The following is a 22,307-nucleotide window of genomic DNA, read 5'->3' as shown; positions in this document are numbered from 1 at the left end:
ACATAAAGAAGAGGAAAAAGGCGGTGAGCAACTCGAGGGCAGAGCCCTCCCCAATTCCCACCCCCACCTTTTCTACTCATCACCACCTTTTTTCACACTTGCACGAAATACCTTAACACCTCTTCCTACCTTTCTCCACTCAAATAAAGACAAAAAAGCAATAAAAGATTTTAAAAAAGAAAAAAGAGAGGGGTGAGAGAGCGCAAAAGGGCGGTGAGTAATCTGAGGAAGACCCTCCCCAATTCCCTCTCCACCCAACCGATACCTGATAGGCGAAAAGGCCGATACCTGATAGGCGAAAAGGTGTTACATCCGGTGACAGTTGGTACCTGCTTGATCCCCGAGGTACACCATCCTCCCTTATATTTCCAATTCTAGTTTTAACAGAAGTTAAACTTGTATTATACTTCCATAAAATGTGGATTTTAATATCTTTACATATATTTACAATTTGCTCAAAATGACCTAGTTACAATTTGCTTAAAATGACTTAGTCAGTAGGATGTATTATATATTATTAGTTGTATGGTTAAAAACAAAATTGCAGATTGAGAAGATTAGTTAACTTAAATCAACATACTGTATTGGTAGATCACAATGGTGTTAATTTAGAAAACATAAAATATTTGATAGTTGAGAGGTTTATCAACTCACTTCCTAATAGAGATATGTCATCGGATGAGCATTGTTTTTGAATTAAATCCCAGGGTAAACTAATGTTTGTTCTCTTTAGTTTGTTTGATTATATATTAGTCTTGAGTTCGAGATATGAGAATGACATTTTAAAGTATTTCATAAAAAAAATCCACCAGTGAAGCAGGTTTGAGTCCTGCAGAGGGGACATAGTTTTATCCCAATTAAATGTCGTGCCTTCGGGCGGTTTAGTTGGGAGTTTCTTCTTCTACTAGGTATTGAGGGTGAAGGGGCTCTCTAGCTGAGACCCGGTTAAGACAACGTAAGCTAGATCCCCTGTTGCGAGCAAATGATCCACACTTAAAAAAAAAAGATTATAAATTTTCATCAATTCAATAAAAAAACAAAGAAGAAAAAAAACAAAAAAAACTTATATAACAAAAGATATACCAATTGTAAAGTATATATAGTTGTGTACTTGTGTTTACATTGTAGTTTTTTTAATTTCTTTGTAAATAGTTTAATTGCGATGTTGTATTTCTTGGTGTAAATATACATTTGGTGTTGGTTGTTATTGGAGTTCTATAGTCATTCCAAAGAAAAATTCTTGGACAAACTATCAACAATACAACACAATCCAAACAAGATTATGGACATAATTTGTCTAGGATTTAATAGGTTTTATAAAATAATACTTTATAATTAAATTAACTGAAAATGTTTATCTTTTATTTTATAAAAACATGTCATCTAACAACTAACTTGTTGCTTAATAAAAAACTAACATGTATTTATATATCTGCTTAATCAAAACAAACAATATTTATCTATTCAATCATTTTATCCGTGAGACACTTGATAGTTAATAAGGCTGGGGGGAGGGCTTCCCCACTCCTCCACTCCCCTCCCCTCCCCGATTTTTTCTTCTCCTCCCCTCCTCTCCCCTTTTGCTAGTAGCACCTCGCCACCTCTCTCCTCCCCTCCCTTCCCCTTTTTTAATTGTGTAACGGTCAAAACAATAGGCATGGGATCCGGCACAGTGGTGCCCAAAGCGCTCCCCTCCCCACCGGTACCGGGGGGTCGGCGCGGTGTGCCAACCGGTACCGGTCCCCTCCCCTCCCCACTCCGTCCACCCTAATATAAACGGGCCTTGTGCCTAAAATTCAACATGGTTGTTTTTTTTTTCCTTTGGGAGTTTATATTTGTACCATTTTTTAAAATTAATTTATCATATAGTATAATTTATATAATTAACAATATGAAAACAGAAAGCATGATACTAGTATATTTATTAGAATATGTCATATGATTATGAATTCTTTTTATTTATGAAAGAATACAGATTAATTTTTAAATATTGACACAAATTAAACAATCTTCTAGAAGGCTAAACATACCAACAAACTCATGAAACAATATTTTAATACATGTGTAAAAAAATAATCAAATGGATAGAAAAAAAAGTATTTTACATGTGCAATTAGGTGACACCAAAACAATACTTAAAACAATACACACTAAAGTCTTTATATTTAACCAAAATATTCCTGAAATCAAGATCTAATATAAAATATACACATTTTCTTTAACTTTTAATTTGGTGTATAAGGTTATTAAATAACAAAAATAATTATATCTATAATGGCCCAAGGCAACTCTATATGCTACAAATACAAATAACTTTGAATAGTCAAAACCTATAAATATGTAAAATGTAACTACATTAAAAAAACATTACAAAACTTGAATAATAAAATATAAATGATATCTTTATCCTCTTAAAATCATGTAATGTTTACGTGTATATTTCATCAAATTTCATTAATATATCATCCTAAAAATTATCTTTAGACCATAAAATGATAATATGTAAGTTTCACTATTATTTTTTAAAATCTTATACATGTCATCATGGTTACAACTTAGGGCATCCACAATGGTAAGTTGATGGATGACTTTTTTTATACAAAAAAAGTTATTGAAAGACTTTTTATCATTGGGAGTAATGACTATTTTCTTAAAAAGATTGACATTCTTCAACCTATTGAAGTAAAAACTTTTTTTCTTACACACTCAATATAATTAAGGAAAATGGAAGGAAAGAGGTTTTGAAAATTATATTGTTTTAATAATGGTATGATAAAGAAAAAAATGTATTAATAGCTTATTATCATTGGGGATGCTCTTACAACAAATTTTAAAATAATTATTCAGAAAGTTAATCATTTAGTTAAAACAATATTAGAAAACATAAACCTATGCTATATTTACAAAGCAAATTTTATTTTGATTTCCAATATAAACTTAAATTTTAATATTGATTTTTGTACCTAAATTAATTTCAATATAAACCTATACTATATTATATCAATAATGTTCTTAAATTACTCGCCGTCGTCACCACCATCCGTCCGAACTATTGCCGCCGCCACCGCTACCTACACTACCAAAACCCGTCAACGTCATCATTACACCACCGTACATAACGGGTATAACTGTATTTGAAAAAAAAAAAAAAAAAAAAACCATTATATCATAGAAAAGTAAGTACGTCTTTGTTAGACTTTCTATGTTTCTGAATTGATTCCTTGTGTTCACTTGTCTGTATTCTTTGATTACTTTAATCAGAAAGTCAAACAAATCTCAACCATCCGATCTTCTTTGACTTTACTTTCCTCTTCTCTTTCATATTTATAACCCCCAAGTCTCCATCTTCGTTTTCTCCATTATTTCTCTCTTTCATTTCAATACAAATTTTTCTTCTTTTTCCCTTCAACATTCATACACACATTTACACAAAAAAATGGCTGTGGATTTAGTTGGACTCAACACAGTTGAACATTTTAACCGCTTATTTCAAAACAACCATCACGCTGAGAATTTCAACGTTGTTTCTTCATCTACATTCCAACAAGCTGTTTCCGCTCTCAAGCGTAGCGGCCACGCGCGGTTTCGCCGTGCTCCTGCTGTTGTCTCGGATCCTCACGCGCCCTCTATTTCTTCTACAACGCAATCTCAAGAAAAAAATGAGAGATCAATTAATGATAAAACCATGTCGTCATCTTTGATATCGTCGTCGTTTGCTGAAGGAAGTGTTTCTAAGTGTTCTTCGTTAGGTATTGTTGCTCCGGCGCCGTCGTTCTCGGCCAAGAAACCGCCTTTGCCGTCGTCTCATCGGAGAAGAAACGGCACCGACAGTCCGTCTGTTTCGGTTTCTCGTCCAGCTTGCCATTGCTGTAAAAGAAGGTACGAATAAAAGATATTCACTGCGTATGTTAGTTGATTCGTACGTTATTTCTTCTATCCTACGCCTTAATTTTACTACGAGTAGTATTATTCAAGTAATATATTGTTTGGCGCACTTTAGTAGAACCACAGTTTAAAGACGTATCATGCGCCTATAAATTTCATTAGATCTACTGTAGCTTTCAACGTTACTTTTTGAACATTGAAGTATATAAGAAACGGCGCATTTTAGCTAAATCAATGATTATTTTATTAAATGCGTTGGTGCTATTAGGCAGAGTCAGTGAGTCACAGCACAGAAGTGTATTGTGTACCAAGATTTAATTGGTAAATTTTGTTGGTGTAAAGAAATTAACGGCGCGTAGTTTAGCAAAAGAATATTACATTTCTCTACCGTGCGCCGTATATTAATGTATTTGCGTTTTTTGTTTTTGTTAATCAGGAAATCGGAAATTAGAAGGAAAGTAAAAAAAATTCCGATAACAGGATCAAAAGTAGATAGTATACCAGCTGATGATTACACATGGAAGAAATACGGTCAGAAGAAAGTTGAAGGATCTCCTTTTCCTAGGTAATTTTATTATCGAGATAACCTGAACATAAAAAACTTGTATCTATCGATTTTTAAACAGTCTATAAATAGATATATGTATTTGGATTTTTATCTGATGATAGTGAAATTGTATATATGGTGCAGAGTATATTATAAATGTAACTCAGCAAAAGGATGTCCAGCAAGGAAGCGAGTAGAGGTGGTTGTAGCGGATTCAAAAATGCTTGTTGTAACTTATGATCGAGAACACCGGCATCATCACACTCCCACGCCATTACCCACACCAGTTTTACCGCCACCTTACAAATGTTGAGGGTTTTGTTTTGTATATTACGTGAACTAGAAGGGAGTAAATTGTAAAAAGAAAGGCGAAGAGGAATAAATGCTTTTGTGTTATTTATGCCCTCAAATCTTAAGATTCGATTTTGATGATGTGATTTTTATTTATTTAAAAGGGGAAATTGATAAAAGAAAGGTGTTCGTTGGGATGACAAAAGTCAATGGATATTGAGAAGTGTATATTACATTTGTCATCATAAATTATTTTATTTTATGGAGTAGAATATACGATTACGAATGCGTACACTTGCTTTATAGCTAAGAAATACTTTTTTTTTTTTTTGGTTTCATTGTTATATCACAAAAGTCAATGGTTTTTTTTTCCTTTCTAAATTTTAAAGTAAACTAAAAAGGATTTCTTACTTGTGTTCAAGTTAACATGTGTTCAAGTTATAAGACATATAAGTTCTTCTTAAAAAATAATAAGGAGGTCAATATTCTTTCAGATAAATAAATATATCCATATTATTCTAGAAGGATGCATTGTTTTTTTTTTTTTGAAAAGAGTTCTCATGTGAAACAATTCTAACCCGATTTAAACACAACATATTTTCATGATTGATAGAAGAAAGAAGAAGTATTGGATTTAGTTCGGACAAAAAGAAAGTATAGCTTCAATGTGAGGTGAGGGGCCTATGGATCGTTTTTTTATGTTTTGATTAGGTTCTACTTTTGATGTGACTTTTGCAACCACTAGTGACGTATTCTCATCATGTACAAATTAAAGAGAGTGCATCCCTTTGACTTTCAGAAGCAAGTGGGAGAGTGATTGCCAGTGCTGTGACGACTTTATTTCTTTTTCCATTTTGTTTTCTTGCTCCGTAATATTTTAGTACTATGTACTATTGTATGTTTTAATTTTTCAACTTTTAATAATAAAATTTAAACATAATTTTTTATAGTGTTTAAGTCAATAAACTTGTGTTTATTTGTTTGTTAACTTTGTGTTCATTTATTTGTAAGTGAAACGTTCGTTACACGAAATGAACGAATATGAACAAGACTTTCTTTGTGTTCATTTAGAGTTTTAGATCTTGAGCCAAACTCTTGCATGGTCACATACTCACATGCTTCCTTTATAAAATGATTCCTCAGATATGACAAATGTTTGTTTCACGATGAAATAACAATACAAAAAACTTGGTTTAAAGGCATTTCAGATGTTTAGATAGAGATAAATTGAAGTTTTGGAGCATAGTTTGACTCTCATATATAGTGATTGTTTAGTGAATTACAAAGATGCTGCTTTAATCTCAATGGACTAGCTAACTGCGAAGGTGTTATCCTGCGGTCCTGCTTTAGGTGTTTGGATATGAGTTAATCAACAAGGCAATTAAAAAAGTGCAGAAAAGCCAAAAATAAGTGTACCTAAGAACACAAAAAACACATATGTAACTTGGTTTTGTCCAAACGATGTCATTGATTAACCCACAAGCAAGCACTCACGTAAAGACGTTTGCCTATTGGGATGAAGTCCAAGGTTCTATCCTTGACATGGGTGATTTAAGAATTATTTAGGCTAGTTTAGTGTAACACGCATGAAGTTGATAGATGTAGGTTTTAGATGAAGGTTTTGCTTTGTTTTCTTTTAGATATAACTATATTTGATTCACACAATTACCCGATTGAATTAAGAGATGAATAATTACATTTACTGTTTTTTAGTTAATCTTACCATTCATGTTACAAAAATCCTTGAACCAGGAACTATTATGCTTATAATTGATGGATTATTGGTTAATAATAGAGACGACCGCTTCTTACAAAAGTGGAGAGCTGGCTATGCTTATAGGTGCGGATCCAAGTGGTACACACGAGCTTTGAGCTAAACGCCTGGTCAGTGAAAATGGTGGCATGTATCTCAGGCCCGTAGGTACTAGGTAATGCAGTTATGAAGAGAATAGCTTTGATAATGACTTGAGCTGAAAAAATGATCAACAATAGGGAATGAAGCGACAGATTATGAATAGTTCGGCTCAATGGCACATTTTTGTGTGTTGATTTTCTGGTTACTCGTGAAAATAATATCTGATTAATGTGGAGCCTGTGTATGTCTGCTAGCAAAACTTGCTTATAATTGGTTGAAATCGCTATCTAGAGGAACTTAATCTTATGGATGCGAGTAGATAACCATTTTGACAACATCATCCTTCAAAACATTCCAATGTTTTTGAACAAACACAACGGATTACTGGGAATGCCGTAAACAAACAGATCAGATTAATAAATCATGACTCGCGAATTACAAAGTCTGCAAGGGTCTCCTAACAAGGTCAACATGAACCCAAATCCTTCATAACAGGACTCCAAGTTCAACACTTTTGAAATACTCTGACTACATTAATCATGTTTTCGTGCATTGTATTTACTTCTGTTTCTGTATCATTTGTACGATGATTAAAACCACTTGTTGCTAACAAGTAACAACTAACAGGAAGTACCAAAATGAAAGGATAAGGTAAGATGAAATAAACAGAGTTTTAAGTCATTTTATTATTAAAACTACACAGTTCTGTGCAAAGATACAGAACAAAACATACAACTGTAACAATAATTTGGGCTCTAATTGTTTGGCAATCCTTTTCATGTATACAGTAATCTAATTGTTTGGCAATCCTTGATAATGAAAACCAAATCTGGTGACCATCAACTGATGATGCTACGGTTCTGTGGATCGGGGGGGGGGGGGGGGGGGGGGGGTGGAGATTCAGCTGCTCTACCTTGTGTATACTATATTTGTACTATGTCATCAAAAACTCGTACATTTTGCTACAAACACTACTGTTTTCCTTGAAACTGACCTTGACCGTCACGTGACGTTTATTAATTAATTGGCTATTTTGTTCTCGCGACAAGTGTGGCATAAATGAGTTCATTCCAAGCATCGGGGACTCCTGGAAGACACCAATGACTGCAATCTTCCCTTTTGGTAGAGACCTTTTTAAGACCGGTCACATTTTTGCCATAAACTGATGGGTGACCGTCCTTGCGGAAGTTGGTCAACCTTGTAACATTTAGAAGCACAACTGGGAATTTCATTTCTTGTATTACTTCCTCAATTATCTTCATTTTTTGAGGATAGGCTTCGATGATTCGTCCACTTTTGATCGGCTCAGTTTCACCATGGCATGTTCCACCTGAATCCCATTCCCCACCCCTGTTTTAATCAAGTTAAAAAAATATGGTGATATTTCGATTGATTACAGTTGAAGGAACATAATAGAAGCAATAATACAAAATCAGAGGTGGAAAAATGAGCGAGACAAACGGTTAGGTGTTGGTACAGATCGAGTTACCCAGAAGGCCAGAACACTTTTGGTCTAAGTTTCAGACTTTCATAATTAATGAGTGTGTCATATACTCATATATGATTACAAAATAATAGTATCAAACTATTTCAATAATGATCTCAAACTTTGAATAATTTTATGCAGGTGGTCAAATAGCCAAATATTGACCTTTGTGACATGTTTCCTTTTTACCCATTTGACCCATTAGAGATAAATCATACTCCGAATTGACCCATATAATTTATATTTACTTATGTTTCATAAAAAAACTTTCATGAATATATTGACCTTTATAACAGATGATCCCAAATGGAAACGGTTGGATGGTTGGTGCTAAACTTGTGATAATCACAACAAGCATCTTGAACATGAATCCAACTTGGTTTGACTTCAAAAAACCCCTATTTCTACATATAGAAAATAAGCTAGGGAAGACATACCTGAAATGGGCAGATGAGTAGCCTCGGTAAAAGATCAATTTTTCTTGGTTCATGTTTTTATCAATCCATTTTCCCCACGTCTTCAGTGCTCTCCTAAATGCTTCCACAGCATCAAACTTTGGATAAATGTATTCCCCTTCTTTAAAATAATTTTTCCTGCCATAGAAATGCTTTTGATCAATTCGGCATTTGCATATACAATCTATTTACAGAGACAAAAAATAGGCAAAATGACAAGGAATTCTTCTGACCAAGAAGAGCAATTCTAATCTGAAAAATGAACACAAATATGGAAGACTATACAAGAATCAGTATACATACCCCCTGCTAGTTTTTCCATGAACCCACCAATGTCCAGTATTGAAGACGAGAATGTCAGCCTTCTTCCAACGTCCAGCTGATTTATCAATTTTATCCATTGATAATGTTGGATTCGAGTTTCCTTGTCCATTGATTCGAGTTCCTTCCCGCACCAAAAAATGAGATCGCAAAAATTCAACTGTGCAGTTATAATCCTGAGAAAAGATAGCTTCAGTTCTAAATGGAATACCACCAACATACATAATGTACAATTGTACATGTCCTTTTAAAAAGTGGAAAATGTAACATATACATCCTAAAATAATTCAGTTAGAACATAAAAACTAAGTTAAGGGAACAAAATTGTGCACATAAGATTTTGTTTGAAGTATATGAAATACCTCAAACTTAAAGACAAAATAGCCTCTTCCTTTAGTTATCTTCCAGCCATGAATTTCGTACATTTTGCTCTTATTAGGAAGGCTTTCATATAAAAGGCAAAGTAGCGACTCATACTGATTCCGGTTCATGGAGTCTCCCACTAACATCAATCTCTTTCCTCTTAGTCTCACCAAGAAATCAGTTGCATTGAATCTAAACACACAAAAAAAGGCATAACTCAAAATTAGCTATGCATATACCTATTTGTGCAGAATAACACAATGTCCTTATTTGGCACCGTTTTACATTAAAACAACAAAAACCGATACGCTTATTCTCTTTTTAGTCTTTTGTCCCAACAAAAAAACCACATTTCTCTTTTTGTAAATGTTTCAACCAAAAACATGCTTCTTCACCTAATGGTTGACAATATTGGCTGCAGTCCATAATAGAATAGCCTAATGTCATTATTCTAAGCCAACAATTTTAGCTATACTACATACCTAGTCAAATGTTGCATACCTTTTATGGAACAAAGAGGTACATTCTACGACACAAAAACATTCAAGGCTATACACTTCATAAAAGCATAAATCCTTCTAGTGTCTACATTACAATCTACACTCACAGAAGTACACAATTATGCCTAAAGTCTTTCACCAAACCTGTAACTACTCCAAAAAATCAAACCACCTAAGATCAATTAATGCATGAATTACACGCTTATTTAAACGGTCAAACTAACTAAGAAACTGAGTATCGTGACTAAAACGGACACACGCCGCTAGCTGCATAACCTATGCTTAAGAAACTCACTAACATCAAATCCTTTAAACACATAATTACTAAAAATAAATGCTAACAATCATTAAAGTACCAACCTTGGAAGCTCACATTCATCAGGCTGCCACCTCCATTTCATATAATCAGTATCAGATCTTCCATTTTCTTGACAATTAAAAGCTTCATCAACAAAAGGGCAAGATCCACTTTTATATATTGGATACTCATCATCTTTCACCCATTTCCCATAATGCATATTACATTTCTTCCCCCAATCAACACTCTTTTTAACCAATTCTTGAATTTTCTCCACATTCCCACTTTCATTTTCATCATTTTTCACTAATTCTGAACCATTTGATTCAATTCCATGACCTGGGTTTTCGTCTATAGGCTCAGAATCATCAAACCCAGATTCAGTTTTTGAAAAAGTGTCATCTTTAATGAAATTTAAATTGGTTAAGTTGGGTTCAAGATTTGGGGTTTTGAGCTCAAATTGATCAGTTTGAGAGATGTTAAATTGAGGATGGATGTTGATGTTGTTGTTTGAATTTGTTAATGCTGTTGTGTAGATGTAATAAAATGGATCAAGAGTTATTTTGGTGAAGAGAAAGAGGGTTAATAGGACTAGTGAAAGTAAGAAGACGATTCGAAGTATTTTGTGCGGGGTTCTAGTTGTAGTAGTAGTGGTTGATGCCATTCTTGGGTTGTAATCATGTGTTCTTTCAATTCTTATTTCTTACTGTATTTTGGTTAACTTTTAATTTTAGAGAAAATTATAGATCTAGTTTCACGTTTACTAAATGATATCTACACTCGTCTTTTAAGTTACACATTAACTTTTTGTTTTCACTATATCTTGTTTTCACTATATCATATATAATTTTGCATAAATAGCATCAATACGATAAAGCGAGTAACTTTATATAATCATGATACAGGAGGCTTAAAAAATCACTTGGATATTCTACTGGGTGACTGATATAGCATTTCCATATCAACACCATACATCACAATGCACACAGGAAAAAAAGTAGTACCAAAGTATGGGGGTATATACTCACACTTAAGATGCATTGTGCTTCATTGAGATAGACATTACCACAATATCATTGTTTTAGTTTTTCTTGTAGAACTCATGACAACTTTTTATTTTCAAATATATAAGTTAACATAGTAATATAGTATATGGATGAAACCATATGAAATCCAATAATATCACAACATTGTAGATGGCTATATACTAATTAATACTTCCAACTTTACAAGTTGACCAGCAGCAATCTCCCAGAATGATTTGACAAATAATTTTTGTTTATAATACTCGTATTTTTAAAGAAAAACTTTGAAACTTCCGATTCTTGAAATTGACTTCGATCATCTCAAAGTTGTCTTTTTTCTATGTTGTCTCTACCTCATTTTGTGAATAAAAAGGAATTTTCTTATAACACACATCATATTTCTTTCCGTGAAGCATTGGAAAACTGTAAAAAGTGAAATAAACAAGGCATGCGTTGCTTATTTGAACAAGGTAATATTTATTTACCATGATCTTGTTGCTTTTATTTTTTTTAGTTTTCATGGTTGTGTAATTCTGTACTTGTTTGATTGTGTTTAGGATCATTTGTCTTGGTGGTGTTTATACAAACATCGGTCTGTATAAGTAGTTTTTGTTATGCAAGTTGAAATTTTGTAATGTTTGAAGCATTTAAATGAACACTTGTAATGGATTGCAATTCTATGGTGTAATATAAAATTAGCATCCGAACCTGTAAAGAAAGATAATTCATTTGGATGAAGAAATTCTTGACTATTACTTGTGGATATGATGCAGCCTTATCTCCCACACCATTATCACTTGATGAAGAAAGCACGGCTAAGAAGCATCATTCGTCATCCATGATCTTTTTCCTTGGAGGGTTAATCGTGCTCCTAATATTGCTGATTCTTTTGTATGTCTTCTGGAAATTTGTCAGACCGGCACAACTAAGGAAGGCGGCCAAGCGTGAGAAGAGCTGCAAAGGTTATAAATTGGACAAATATTGTTTCTGATGTATTGTGTGCCTTGTATACATTTTTGTCTGCTAACTAAAGTGAGATTTTGTGTTGTGGCTTTAAAAGATTATTTCAGTGGGAATCTGAGGACGATAAGCTATTTTAGATTCCAAGCACTTAAGAAGGCGACTAAAAACTTCCATGATGATAACTTTCTTGGAAGAGGTGGATTTGGGTCAGTCTATCGGGTATGTTTTCTTTAAATCTTTTTTACAAATAGTGAGCGTTGATCTGTATTCTTTCTTAACATGCTAATATCTGATGAAGTGAATGGTGGATTGCTTGATGACTGAATGGCTTTTAATTATACTGGATCTGTTCAAAGTTAATGATGGTATATGATTCTGAATGTTTTTTTAGGGTAAATTGCAAGACGGTAGACTAGTTTCTATAAAGAAACTGTCACTTGACAAATCACAACAAGGAGATGCAGAGTTCCTTGCAGAGGTGAGGATGATCACTAGCATTCAACACAAGAACCTTGTCCGCCTTCTTGGATGTTGTAATGAAGGAGCACAAAGGATACTTGTGTATGAGTACATGAAGAATAGGAGTCTGGACCTCATAATTTATGGTAAATGACTTAATATACATTTCTAGATGCATCAAAATGGGTGGGTCTGATGGGGTGTTGGCTCAGGTCAAATGGGGCTGCAAACAATTTTCTCCCTTTTTCTTGGATTATATAAGCTGTTAGTGAATACACATGATTGTAAACTTGTGAAGTTAGAGTATGAGATAATACTAATCTTTATAAATAAAACAAGTGGTTGTAAGCATTTAAATATACTTCAGGTCACTTTTGACCCATTAGGCCTGTAACCCGAATCAACTCATTTCTAGGCATGCAGGCTGAAATTGACACCTCTATGCATTAACTTCATTAGAACTACATCAGTTAAAGCAGTACATCTAAGGTCTCCTGATATTCGGAACGCTGACCAAACACAAGAAGTTCTTGACAGCAACCAAGAAAATTTGGTGTACCCGAATCAGACCGACACTAGCATTTCATCTTTTGATCGCTTATTTTTCTAACTTTATTAACTCTGTGAATAGGCAAAAACGATCAGTACCTGAACTGGAGCACTCGGTTTCAAATAATTTTGGGTATTGCTCGGGGATTGCAGTACCTGCACGAGGACTCACACATCCGGATTGTGCACAGAGATATCAAAGCCAGTAATATTCTTCTTGATGAAAAGTTCCAACCAAGAATTGGAGATTTTGGCCTCGCCAGGTTCTTTCCTGAGGACCAAGCTTATCTCAGCACCGCGTTTGCTGGAACATTGTAAGTTACTAATTGTAATAATAGAACATCAAGCTATATATAATCATCACATATATTACAGAAACTTTTTTAGATACCTTCTTATATGTATATGTGTATCTGTGATTTGTAGAGGCTATACAGCCCCAGAGTATGCCATTAAAGGAGAACTATCTGAAAAAGCTGACATTTACAGTTTTGGAGTTTTGGTTCTTGAAATCATTAGCTGTAGGAAAAATACCGATCTCACTTTACCATTAGAAATGCAATACCTTCCTGAATATGTAAGCCACATACATTACAATTCTAAAATTTTAATACTGATATGTTTAATCCTATTTACAATGACATAATTTGTGATGGTCATTATCGGCTTTGTGTGTTTGATGGATACAGGCATGGAAGCTGTACGAAAGGTCAAACATGGTCAATCTCATAGATCCAAGAATGCAGAATGATGGTTATGTGGAGAAAGATGTAATGCAAACAATTCGGGTGGCTTTGCTATGTCTCCAGCCTCATGCAAACTTAAGACCACCCATGTCAGAGATTGTGTCAATGTTAACTTGGAAGCTCCAAATGGTCAAATCACCAGTGAAGCCGACATTCTTAGATGGAGGACGACGAATGAAGGTTGATAAGCGTTCTTGGGAAGCCATTTCGGATTGTTTCCCTTCTCCTCTTGAAAGTGGATCGCCCAACCTGTCCCAACCTCCAAACTCTTTAGATTTCAGTGTCAACCAAAGCTTTTCAAGGGATTTTGGTGAGAATCAAGTGTAAAAGTGGTTAAATTTTTTTGTTTATCTTACCATTTAATTAATTATTTTCCTAATTTTTGGTCCATAAAGTTACACCCTAATATGGATGCTAGCTTTGTAAATGACTAATAAATGAGTGGCATATTGTGTTAAAATAGAAAGCAAAAACATATGTACAAGTACCATATATATAATAAGCTCTATTAGATGGATTTTGTTAAATGAAATCTTAAAGGGTTTTCGTTAAGGTATATTAAATAATTGTACACTTACAATAAATTTTAAGAGGTGTGTTTTTGAATTTTTGATATGAAAAGGTATAATTTTTAATACACGTTAAGTGAAACCCTAAGGGCTTCATATAACATTTTTCCAGATAAAAATCTCTTATTGAAATAAGCCATTATAGACAATATATATATATATATATCACTAATACATGTTTCACTCTGTTATACAATACAATACTTTAAAGCATGTTTGGTTTTATATAAATGAAAAATGGTGACTTACAAATCATCACCATTTAAAGAGGTATATAACATGTTAAAGCATGTTTGATGATATAAGACATCATGGTCTTAATAAATAAAAAGGTATGATAACCTGTAGAAAACAAACACAAAAAGAAGTAAGAGTTTTGAACAATAAACCCAATAAAATTAGAACTAAAATATCTGATATGAAAGTAAAGAATTTTCACTTTAGCCCTCCAAAAACCAATACTAAACAAAAACTTCATGAATTATAGATAGCCATTGGTTATTTGGTGTTCAACAATGAATAAAAAAAAACAAAAAAACACAACGGTTGTAATTTCTCTCCGTTTGTGATGGGGGATTCGATCAATCCCTTATTTTCAATATTCTCTCTCATAGACTTTGAAATTTTCTCTCTCCTCTTCATTTCGTTTAGCTTCGCTCTAGCTTGTTGCATTGAACATGCATCGTATATTACACGTTAGAATTCGATCTAAACATTCAGAATTATAGGTAATGTAGCCCTATACGTATCTTTTGATATGTTTGTTGCATGTTGTGGTTTTTTCGGCGTTCCATTGAGTTTAATTAATGTATATAATGATTTGTTTTGATTGTCTCTTGGCTTTAAATATTGAAAACTACGAATTTTGGAAGTTTTTATGAAACTTTCAACATGAGTTTTGGTTTAATAATGTTACTAGTTAGAACATATGATTAATTGTTCATCAGTTAAATTTAATAAAGGATTATCAAAATACATGCAATGAATGAAATAGGGTTTGATCTGCCTATATGCGTCAAAAACGTTATATAAACAGATAAGTTGCTTTGGGTGTTTGCCAAATTCTGGTTATATATGTTATAAACAGATTATTCAAGAGCTTAAATAAGCTGATATACAGGCATGAGCTTTGCCTAGCTATATATATATGTATCGAAAAACCTGAATTTATAGGTTAAGGTTTCCATTATATGAAAAATGAATTTGTATTCATCTAGTACTTCTAACCTATGCTTCTGTATTAATGATTTAAATGGCTACATCTAAAATGCGATGACTTGCTAATTAATGTAATCTTTGTGGATTCTAGGTATTCCATACCAATATACCGCTTCTGATCCTAAAGATCCAAACTGATTGAAGCATAAAGCGGCATGTCTGTTTCTATGAAAGAAGTTGACCCAGCCTTCCAAGGAGCTGGACAGAAAGAGTATCCTTCATCTTAAATAGATCATTCAGACTAGGAATTAAGTTTTTCATTTTGTATATTGCTAAAAAGGAGTTTGCTAAACATAGCCCATAAGCCTATGGTTAAGGCGCAATATTGTGTAGTACATGGCAGTTGAAAATCATTTTCAGGGCTGCTTATCTTCATGTACAACATTATACTGCGTGTTAACCATAGCTAAATTTTATCAGTTACTCCAAGTTTATTATTGCAGCTTTAAGACAGGTAATACATTCATTAAAATGATTTAAGATAGGTAATACATTCATTAAAATCATGTAAAGACTAAAAGTTTACTATCTTTGCTGTAATATATAGGTAGATTACATGCTTTCAAATTGCAGATTTTTCTTTATGAAGCTAATCCTTACATCTTTTCTGACAATTCAAGAGGAATTGAGGTATGGCGTATTGAGAATTCTAACCCCGTGGCGGTCCCTGAGTCTTCCTATGGTAAATTTTTTACAGGGGAAACTTATATGATATTAAAGGTGTGTTCTTTAATCTTAGACTATTTACACAACTGTAGTAAATTGCTATGCTGATTTTTATTATCTGAAGTGTAACTTAGTTGGCTGTCCAATATATGCTGATTTTTTACATTTTCTTTGCAGACCAATGCTTCAAAAAGTGGCGGCTTTCGATATGATATCCACTATTGGATAGGCAAAGATGCCAGTGAAGTGAGTTTTCACATAAAATGTCTTATATTTATGAAGTTTTTCCTTAGATGCATACTACATTTGCTTATTATGGTAATAAATAATTATCATTCAATTCCAAAAAACTATATTGGTTACAGAATGAAGCTGGTGTTGTAGCCATAAAATCGCTTGAACTTGATGCAGCAGTTGGTGGACGAGCTGTTCAGTATCGCGAATTACAAGGACATGAAACAGAGCGGTTCCTTTCTTGCTTTAAACCATGTATTATACCTGAAGAAGCTGAGCCTCAAGAACACAAAACTCGTATGTTTGTTTGTAAAGGAAAGCATGTGGTTCATGTACAAGAGGTATTAAGTCCGTGGTTTACGACTCCATTGATTTGCATTAAGTAGGAACCTTTATGTTACCTAAGTTATAACTTTTTGAACTCAGGTTCCTTGTGCTCGGTCCTCTCTCAATCATGAGTCCATTTTTATATTAGACAGTAAAAATAAGATATTCCAGTTTAACGGGTCAAACACTTCCATACAAGAAAGGGCTAAAGCATTAGAAGTTGTGCAGTATATTAGAGATACTTACCATCGTTCAAAGTGTGATATAGCTACCATCGGTAAGTTGATGTTGCAGTGATTAAAATCAGATTTAGTTTCAAAATTTAATGTTTTGTGTATGGTTTCGTGAGTAGAGGACGGGACACTGATGTCTGATGCCGAAGCTGGGGAATTTTGGGGTTTCTTTGGTGGATTTGCTCCACTTCCAAGAAAAAAAGCTGCGAACGATGCTCAAAGTACTGATGCTCCTCCTACTCAACTATTTTGGTAATATAATGAAATCATGCTATTTTGCTTATTTTCTATTAGTCTGAAGTGAAATAGAGTTTATGAGATTGGTTTTACAACTTGGAGATAAGATTTTGATTTGGTACTCAAGTGTCCAGAAAGGGGAAGTAGAACATGTTGCTACGGATTCGTTGACAAAGAAGTTACTAGACACAAAAAGTTGTTATCTTCTGGATTGTGGGACTGAACTGTATGTGTGGGTGGGACGAAGTACTTCTCTCGAGGAAAGAAAAGCTGCAAACGGAGCTGCAGAAGTACACTTCACATCATCAAGTATATTCATTCTTCTTACAATAATGCATATATGTCTCCACTAATTGTTATTAATCTTCATGTACAGGAATATCTACGCGAACAGGATAGACCAAAGTCTAAAATAATCCGCATGATTGAGAATTTTGAAACAGTTTCTTTCCGAGCAAAGTTTGATTCATGGCCTCAAGTGACTGATGTTGTAGCATCTGAGGATGGTAGAGGCAAGGTGGCCGGTTAGTATCACATACTATTTTAAGAAAAATATTTTAATGGATTATATACAAGCAATATTTTTTATTCTTTGACTGCTATTGATGATTTTGTAGCACTGCTAAAACGCCAAGGGCTTGATGTTAAGGGTCTTGTTAAAGCTACCCCGAAACAAGAAGAGGAGGAAGAGGAGGAGCCTCAACCATATATTGATTGCAGTGGAACTTTGCAGGTTCGAAAAGATTTGTCTCTTTTATTCTCGTACTTAGGTGATTTATTGACAAATATATATTCTGCGGAGGGAACCAAGTGTTAGCTTAATTTATACATTATTAATTAATTTCCAGCATGGTTTCATAGGTGTGGCGCGTAAATGGCAAAGAAAAGAGTCTACTATCAGAGAAAGATCAAATAAAATTCTACACTGGAGATTGCTATATCTTTCAATATACATATTCGGGAGATGTCCAAGAGGAGTGCATTATCGGGACATGGTTTGGAAAGAAAAGTGTTCAGGTATATTCTTTGCGATTACTTTTCAAATCTGTAAGGGAATTGCTATGGGCCTCATTTAGTACCATGGGTACACAAGTATTGTGTCATGAAGATGGATCCAAGGCACTAATATAAATTCTTTAAAACTAAATGTATGTTGTAGGAAGATAAAAATTCGGCTCTTTCACTAGCAAACAAGATGCTTGAGGCAGTCAAGTTTCTGGCTACTCAGGTGATTAACTTTGTACATATCTATGACAGTAGTTCATTAGTTTTAGCATATTATTACACTCACAGTTTGATTTGATGGATCTGTAGGCACGCGTTTACGAAGGAAATGAGCCTATCCTCTTCTATCAGATATTTCAGAGTTTTATGATTCTCAAGGTGCGCTTTAACACCAGGATAGAGGAATTGAAAGAGAATGCATTAGAAATTGTATACATTCATTTTGTTCAAATTGTTGAGTTAATATGATCATTTCTCAGGGTGGTCTCAGTAATGGATACAAGAATTACATATCAGAGAAGGGACTACCAGATGATACCTATAGAGAGGATGGGATCGCATTATTTCGAGTTCAAGGATCTGGACCAGAAAACATGCAATCAATTCAAGTTGAGCCTGTAAGTTCACTTGCAGAATTCCTGTTTGCAATATTATTTCATGTCATTACTAGCAAAAGAAGTTCAACGTTAAACACCAATAGATATATCAATCTGTTTGTTATTGATTCAGGTTGGTTCATCCTTGAACTCTTCCTACTGTTACATATTACACAAAGATTCAGTAGTCTTTACCTGGAACGGAAGGCAAACTACTGCCGACGGCCAAGAACTTGCCGAGAGGCAACTTGATCTCATTAAAGTATGCATCTTGTTACCTCTATCTACATAGTTTAACTTTATTGACTATAGCGATACACTTCATGTTCACCTGTCATCACAATGCTTGCAGCCCAATCTGCAGACCAGAGTTCACAGGGAAGGTGCAGAGTCTGACCAGTTTTGGGAAATTTTAGGCGGAAAACAAGAATACCCTTCTGAGAAAATTCCAAGGGAGCATGAAAGTGATCCTCATTTGTTCTCGTGCACATTGTCCAAAGGTTGATGCAACCCTTTGATGAAATATAGTATCTCTTTCATACACTTTCCATAAATCTACTAACTGTTTTTTGGTCTTTAATGCTTGCTGCTGCAAATTTTGCACGTCCAGGCGACAATTTGAAGGTAATGTCTTCATTTCACAAGTTTTTTCCAATCTTTGCTTACAGTGGATTATGAGTGCAGTTTTACTTATCGACCGCTAATAAATTTTATATATTATCCTTGAAAAGACTTATCGGGATTTGTTGATGCAGGTGTGTGAGATATACAACTTCAACCAGGATGATTTGATGACAGAAGATATCTATATCCTTGATTGTCACACAAGCATCTTTATTTGGGTTGGCCAGGAGGTTAATTCAAAAACCAAAACACAAGCATTACTTATTGGCGAGGTATAATTTTAACCTCTACGGTAAATTTTGGGTTTTACAGGAAGATAAAAGAAAAGTGCATTTGGCAGCATAAGTCACAAAGATTGATATTAGAGAAAAAAAATTGTGACCTTTCAAGAGAACAACTAAAAAATAATGTAATAGTTTCTTTAGAAGTTGTATAGTGTTGACAATGTTGTGTAGTTTGACAGAAATATATTTTGCGTTGAATTTGGCAGAAATTTTTAGAACAAGATGTTCTTCTCCAGAAAATATCTCCTCAAGCTCCTATATTCATCATAATGGAAGCAAGCGAGCCGCCTTTTTTAACACGTTTCTTCAAATGGGATTCAACTAAATCTGGGGTATGTTATCTCCTTTTGATTATAAAATGGAGCATGCCACAGCTATTCAAAGGTTAGGAATTAGGATGTACTCACTCTTTAAGATGTCTACAGATGCATGGAAATTCATTCCAAAGGAAGCTCTCTATGATAAAAGACGGAGGTCGTTCAACTATGAATCTTGTAAGCCACAATTTCTCTAAATTCTTTCATATTAATGTGCAGTTGCTCTTGATGTTCAATAAATTTTGGCCATGGTGTGCAACTTTATTGACTAATGTTGATTGATGCAATAAGGATTCATCATGGAATAGTTCTTAAAACATTGAAGATAATTATTTCTTCTAATCAGATAATTATTGCATCATCAGAAACCCAAAAAAAGAGCTCCTGTATCGTTTGGAGGAAGGTCAGCATCAGAGAAACCGCAACGGTCAAGGAGTGTGTCATTCAGCTCTGACCGACCACGTGCCAGAGGAAGATCTCCAGCCTTTAATGCTCTTGCTTCTAAGTTTGATAATCCCGGAGGAAGGAATCTTTCAACTCCACCACCACTTGTAAAAAAACTTTATCCAAAAGTTGGTGGTGCTAATGAAGACGGTGGTGGGGGTGGTGGTGGAAGTGGCGGCGGCGGTGGTTCAGATACCTCTAAAGCTCTTTCCAAGGCTAAGGCTATAGCATCACTTACCGCTTCTTTTGACAAACCAACACGAGAAAAACTTATGCCTCGTTCGCTTAAAGGTAATGCTTCTTTCTTACTGTTTTAAGTTAGGGTATCTATTCGACTTTAATCATCTATTGGGTGTATATCTGTTATCGTATGTAACTGGTGGTGTTTTTGCTGACGTGTCAACTTCTATAAGTTGTTGTCATGTGAGCAGAAACACCATTAGATACATACAATTGATTTTGAGCTATAGTCAGATACATTTCCAATCAGTTAGCAATTAAGTCAAAATGGGGGACTGATGATAGTTATTACTATCTTATGATGTATCAGTGAGCTCGGATTCCGCTGCAAAATCAGATGCCCCCAAGGTTAATCCAGTGAGCAGTAGAATGGAGTCCTCAACAAAAAAAGAAGATGCAAACGAGAAGGAGGCTGGAGTCGAGGAAGGAGTCACATACCCATATGACCGTCTAACAACATCATCAACTGACCCTGCTCCAGATATTGATGTAACTAGGCGAGAGGTATAATTTTTTCAAAAAAAAAAAAAAAGAAAAAAAAAAGAAGATAAAAAGCAACAGTTAGATCTATATAGATAACTATAAACGAACTACTATTATATGCAGATATATCTATCGAAGGCCGAGTTCAGGGAGAAATTCAATATGACTAAAGAAGCATTCTACAAAATGCCACAATGGAGACAAAACAAGATGAAGATTTCACTACAGTTGTTCTGAGTTTATGTACACTTCCATTCAATTTCATATGAAGGAAAGTATGAACAACAGATCACCTTTTTCATCGATATCTTGTACACGAGTTGGAACCCATAAATTAGTCTAACTGCAGTTTTTCTATATGTAGTATCAGGACATTTCTTGTTGTTTTAGTATGATATAGGAAAATATATACTGCTTCTGTTTCGAAGAAGCCTATTGTACGGCTGATATGATGGAAAATATCAGTTAAGTCTAAATTATTCAGGTCCAGATATATAGTTTTCCGTTCTTCTAGGACTTAGTTACTTCCATTCTGTATATCAGACCTGCTTTGGCATTCATTATGATCGATCAAAGGTTATCTTGTACTTGCGTTTTCTGTTTTGTTTATATTCGCGTTGTTTAATTAGTCAGTTGGAACAAGTGTAGATAGTCGTTCATTTAACCAGAATAGTGAGATGCTTTAGCGTAAATCGACTCATGAAATTCTAGAGTGACAATTCGGTTGGAAGTTCTAATATCACTGCAAAATAGCCTACTAAAAATAATGAAACAGATAGAGGACAGTTTGGAAAGTAAGCCGTATCTAAACCTCTTCTAAAACCCTAAACTTATATGTTCGTTACATGATTGAAATTCCGATCATGTGACAACGAGATTACCAAATTATATATATATTATTATCAAGTTTTGTAAGTTTAGATTCTAAGAAGTTTGACTTTGAAAAATTCCGGTCATAGATGTAGTTGAGGTCAAAGTCAAAGATAGAGGCGTACAAGAGTATTTTATCAACGTAAAATTATAGTTAAAAACATGATATTGTCAAAGAAACTGATATTGTATATACGGTCATAGATGTAGTTGAGGT

General features: G+C 34.2%; 4 protein-coding genes across 4 annotated transcripts; 3 read left to right on the top strand and 1 right to left on the bottom strand.

Annotated features, from left to right (window-relative positions):
- The first annotated feature begins 3,373 nt into the window (after window positions 1–3,373).
- LOC122597881 (WRKY transcription factor WRKY51-like) lies at window positions 3,374–4,864 on the top strand. The gene is made up of 3 exons (XM_043770459.1): window positions 3,374–3,879; window positions 4,322–4,450; window positions 4,577–4,864. Exons 1-3 carry the CDS (start codon window positions 3,437–3,439, stop codon window positions 4,743–4,745), a joined length of 741 nt encoding a protein of 246 aa, XP_043626394.1. The 5' UTR covers window positions 3,374–3,436; the 3' UTR covers window positions 4,746–4,864.
- A 2,361-nt stretch (window positions 4,865–7,225) lies between these two features.
- On the bottom strand, window positions 7,226–10,693 carry LOC122596460 (protein trichome birefringence-like 5). The gene is made up of 5 exons (XM_043769041.1): window positions 10,064–10,693; window positions 9,203–9,395; window positions 8,823–9,016; window positions 8,502–8,657; window positions 7,226–7,928 (listed from the first exon to the last, which is right to left on the bottom strand). Exons 1-5 carry the CDS (start codon window positions 10,663–10,665, stop codon window positions 7,607–7,609), a joined length of 1,467 nt encoding a protein of 488 aa, XP_043624976.1. The 5' UTR covers window positions 10,666–10,693; the 3' UTR covers window positions 7,226–7,606.
- A 1,066-nt stretch (window positions 10,694–11,759) lies between these two features.
- Window positions 11,760–14,070, top strand: LOC122597621 (cold-responsive protein kinase 1-like). Its single transcript, XM_043770197.1, has 6 exons — window positions 11,760–11,988; window positions 12,087–12,208; window positions 12,381–12,594; window positions 13,080–13,311; window positions 13,424–13,574; window positions 13,687–14,070. Exons 1-6 carry the CDS (start codon window positions 11,760–11,762, stop codon window positions 14,068–14,070), a joined length of 1,332 nt encoding a protein of 443 aa, XP_043626132.1.
- Window positions 14,071–14,963: 893 nt separating this feature from the next.
- On the top strand, window positions 14,964–21,457 carry LOC122598034 (villin-5). Its single transcript, XM_043770640.1, has 23 exons — window positions 14,964–15,040; window positions 15,622–15,741; window positions 16,151–16,250; window positions 16,374–16,442; window positions 16,562–16,771; window positions 16,857–17,034; window positions 17,110–17,242; window positions 17,355–17,517; window positions 17,604–17,751; window positions 17,845–17,960; window positions 18,089–18,244; window positions 18,387–18,455; window positions 18,542–18,610; window positions 18,712–18,849; window positions 18,962–19,090; window positions 19,181–19,328; window positions 19,439–19,452; window positions 19,584–19,724; window positions 19,943–20,068; window positions 20,162–20,230; window positions 20,419–20,788; window positions 21,048–21,241; window positions 21,344–21,457. Exons 2-23 carry the CDS (start codon window positions 15,686–15,688, stop codon window positions 21,455–21,457), a joined length of 2,910 nt encoding a protein of 969 aa, XP_043626575.1. The 5' UTR covers window positions 14,964–15,040; window positions 15,622–15,685.
- Window positions 21,458–22,307: the final 850 nt, after the last annotated feature.

Source organism: Erigeron canadensis, chromosome 4 (assembly GCF_010389155.1).
Source record: "Erigeron canadensis isolate Cc75 chromosome 4, C_canadensis_v1, whole genome shotgun sequence".
Taxonomy (NCBI): Eukaryota; Viridiplantae; Streptophyta; class Magnoliopsida; order Asterales; family Asteraceae; genus Erigeron; species Erigeron canadensis.
Note: the sequence above shows the minus strand (reverse complement) of the source record. Positions and strands in the feature narration are given on the sequence as shown.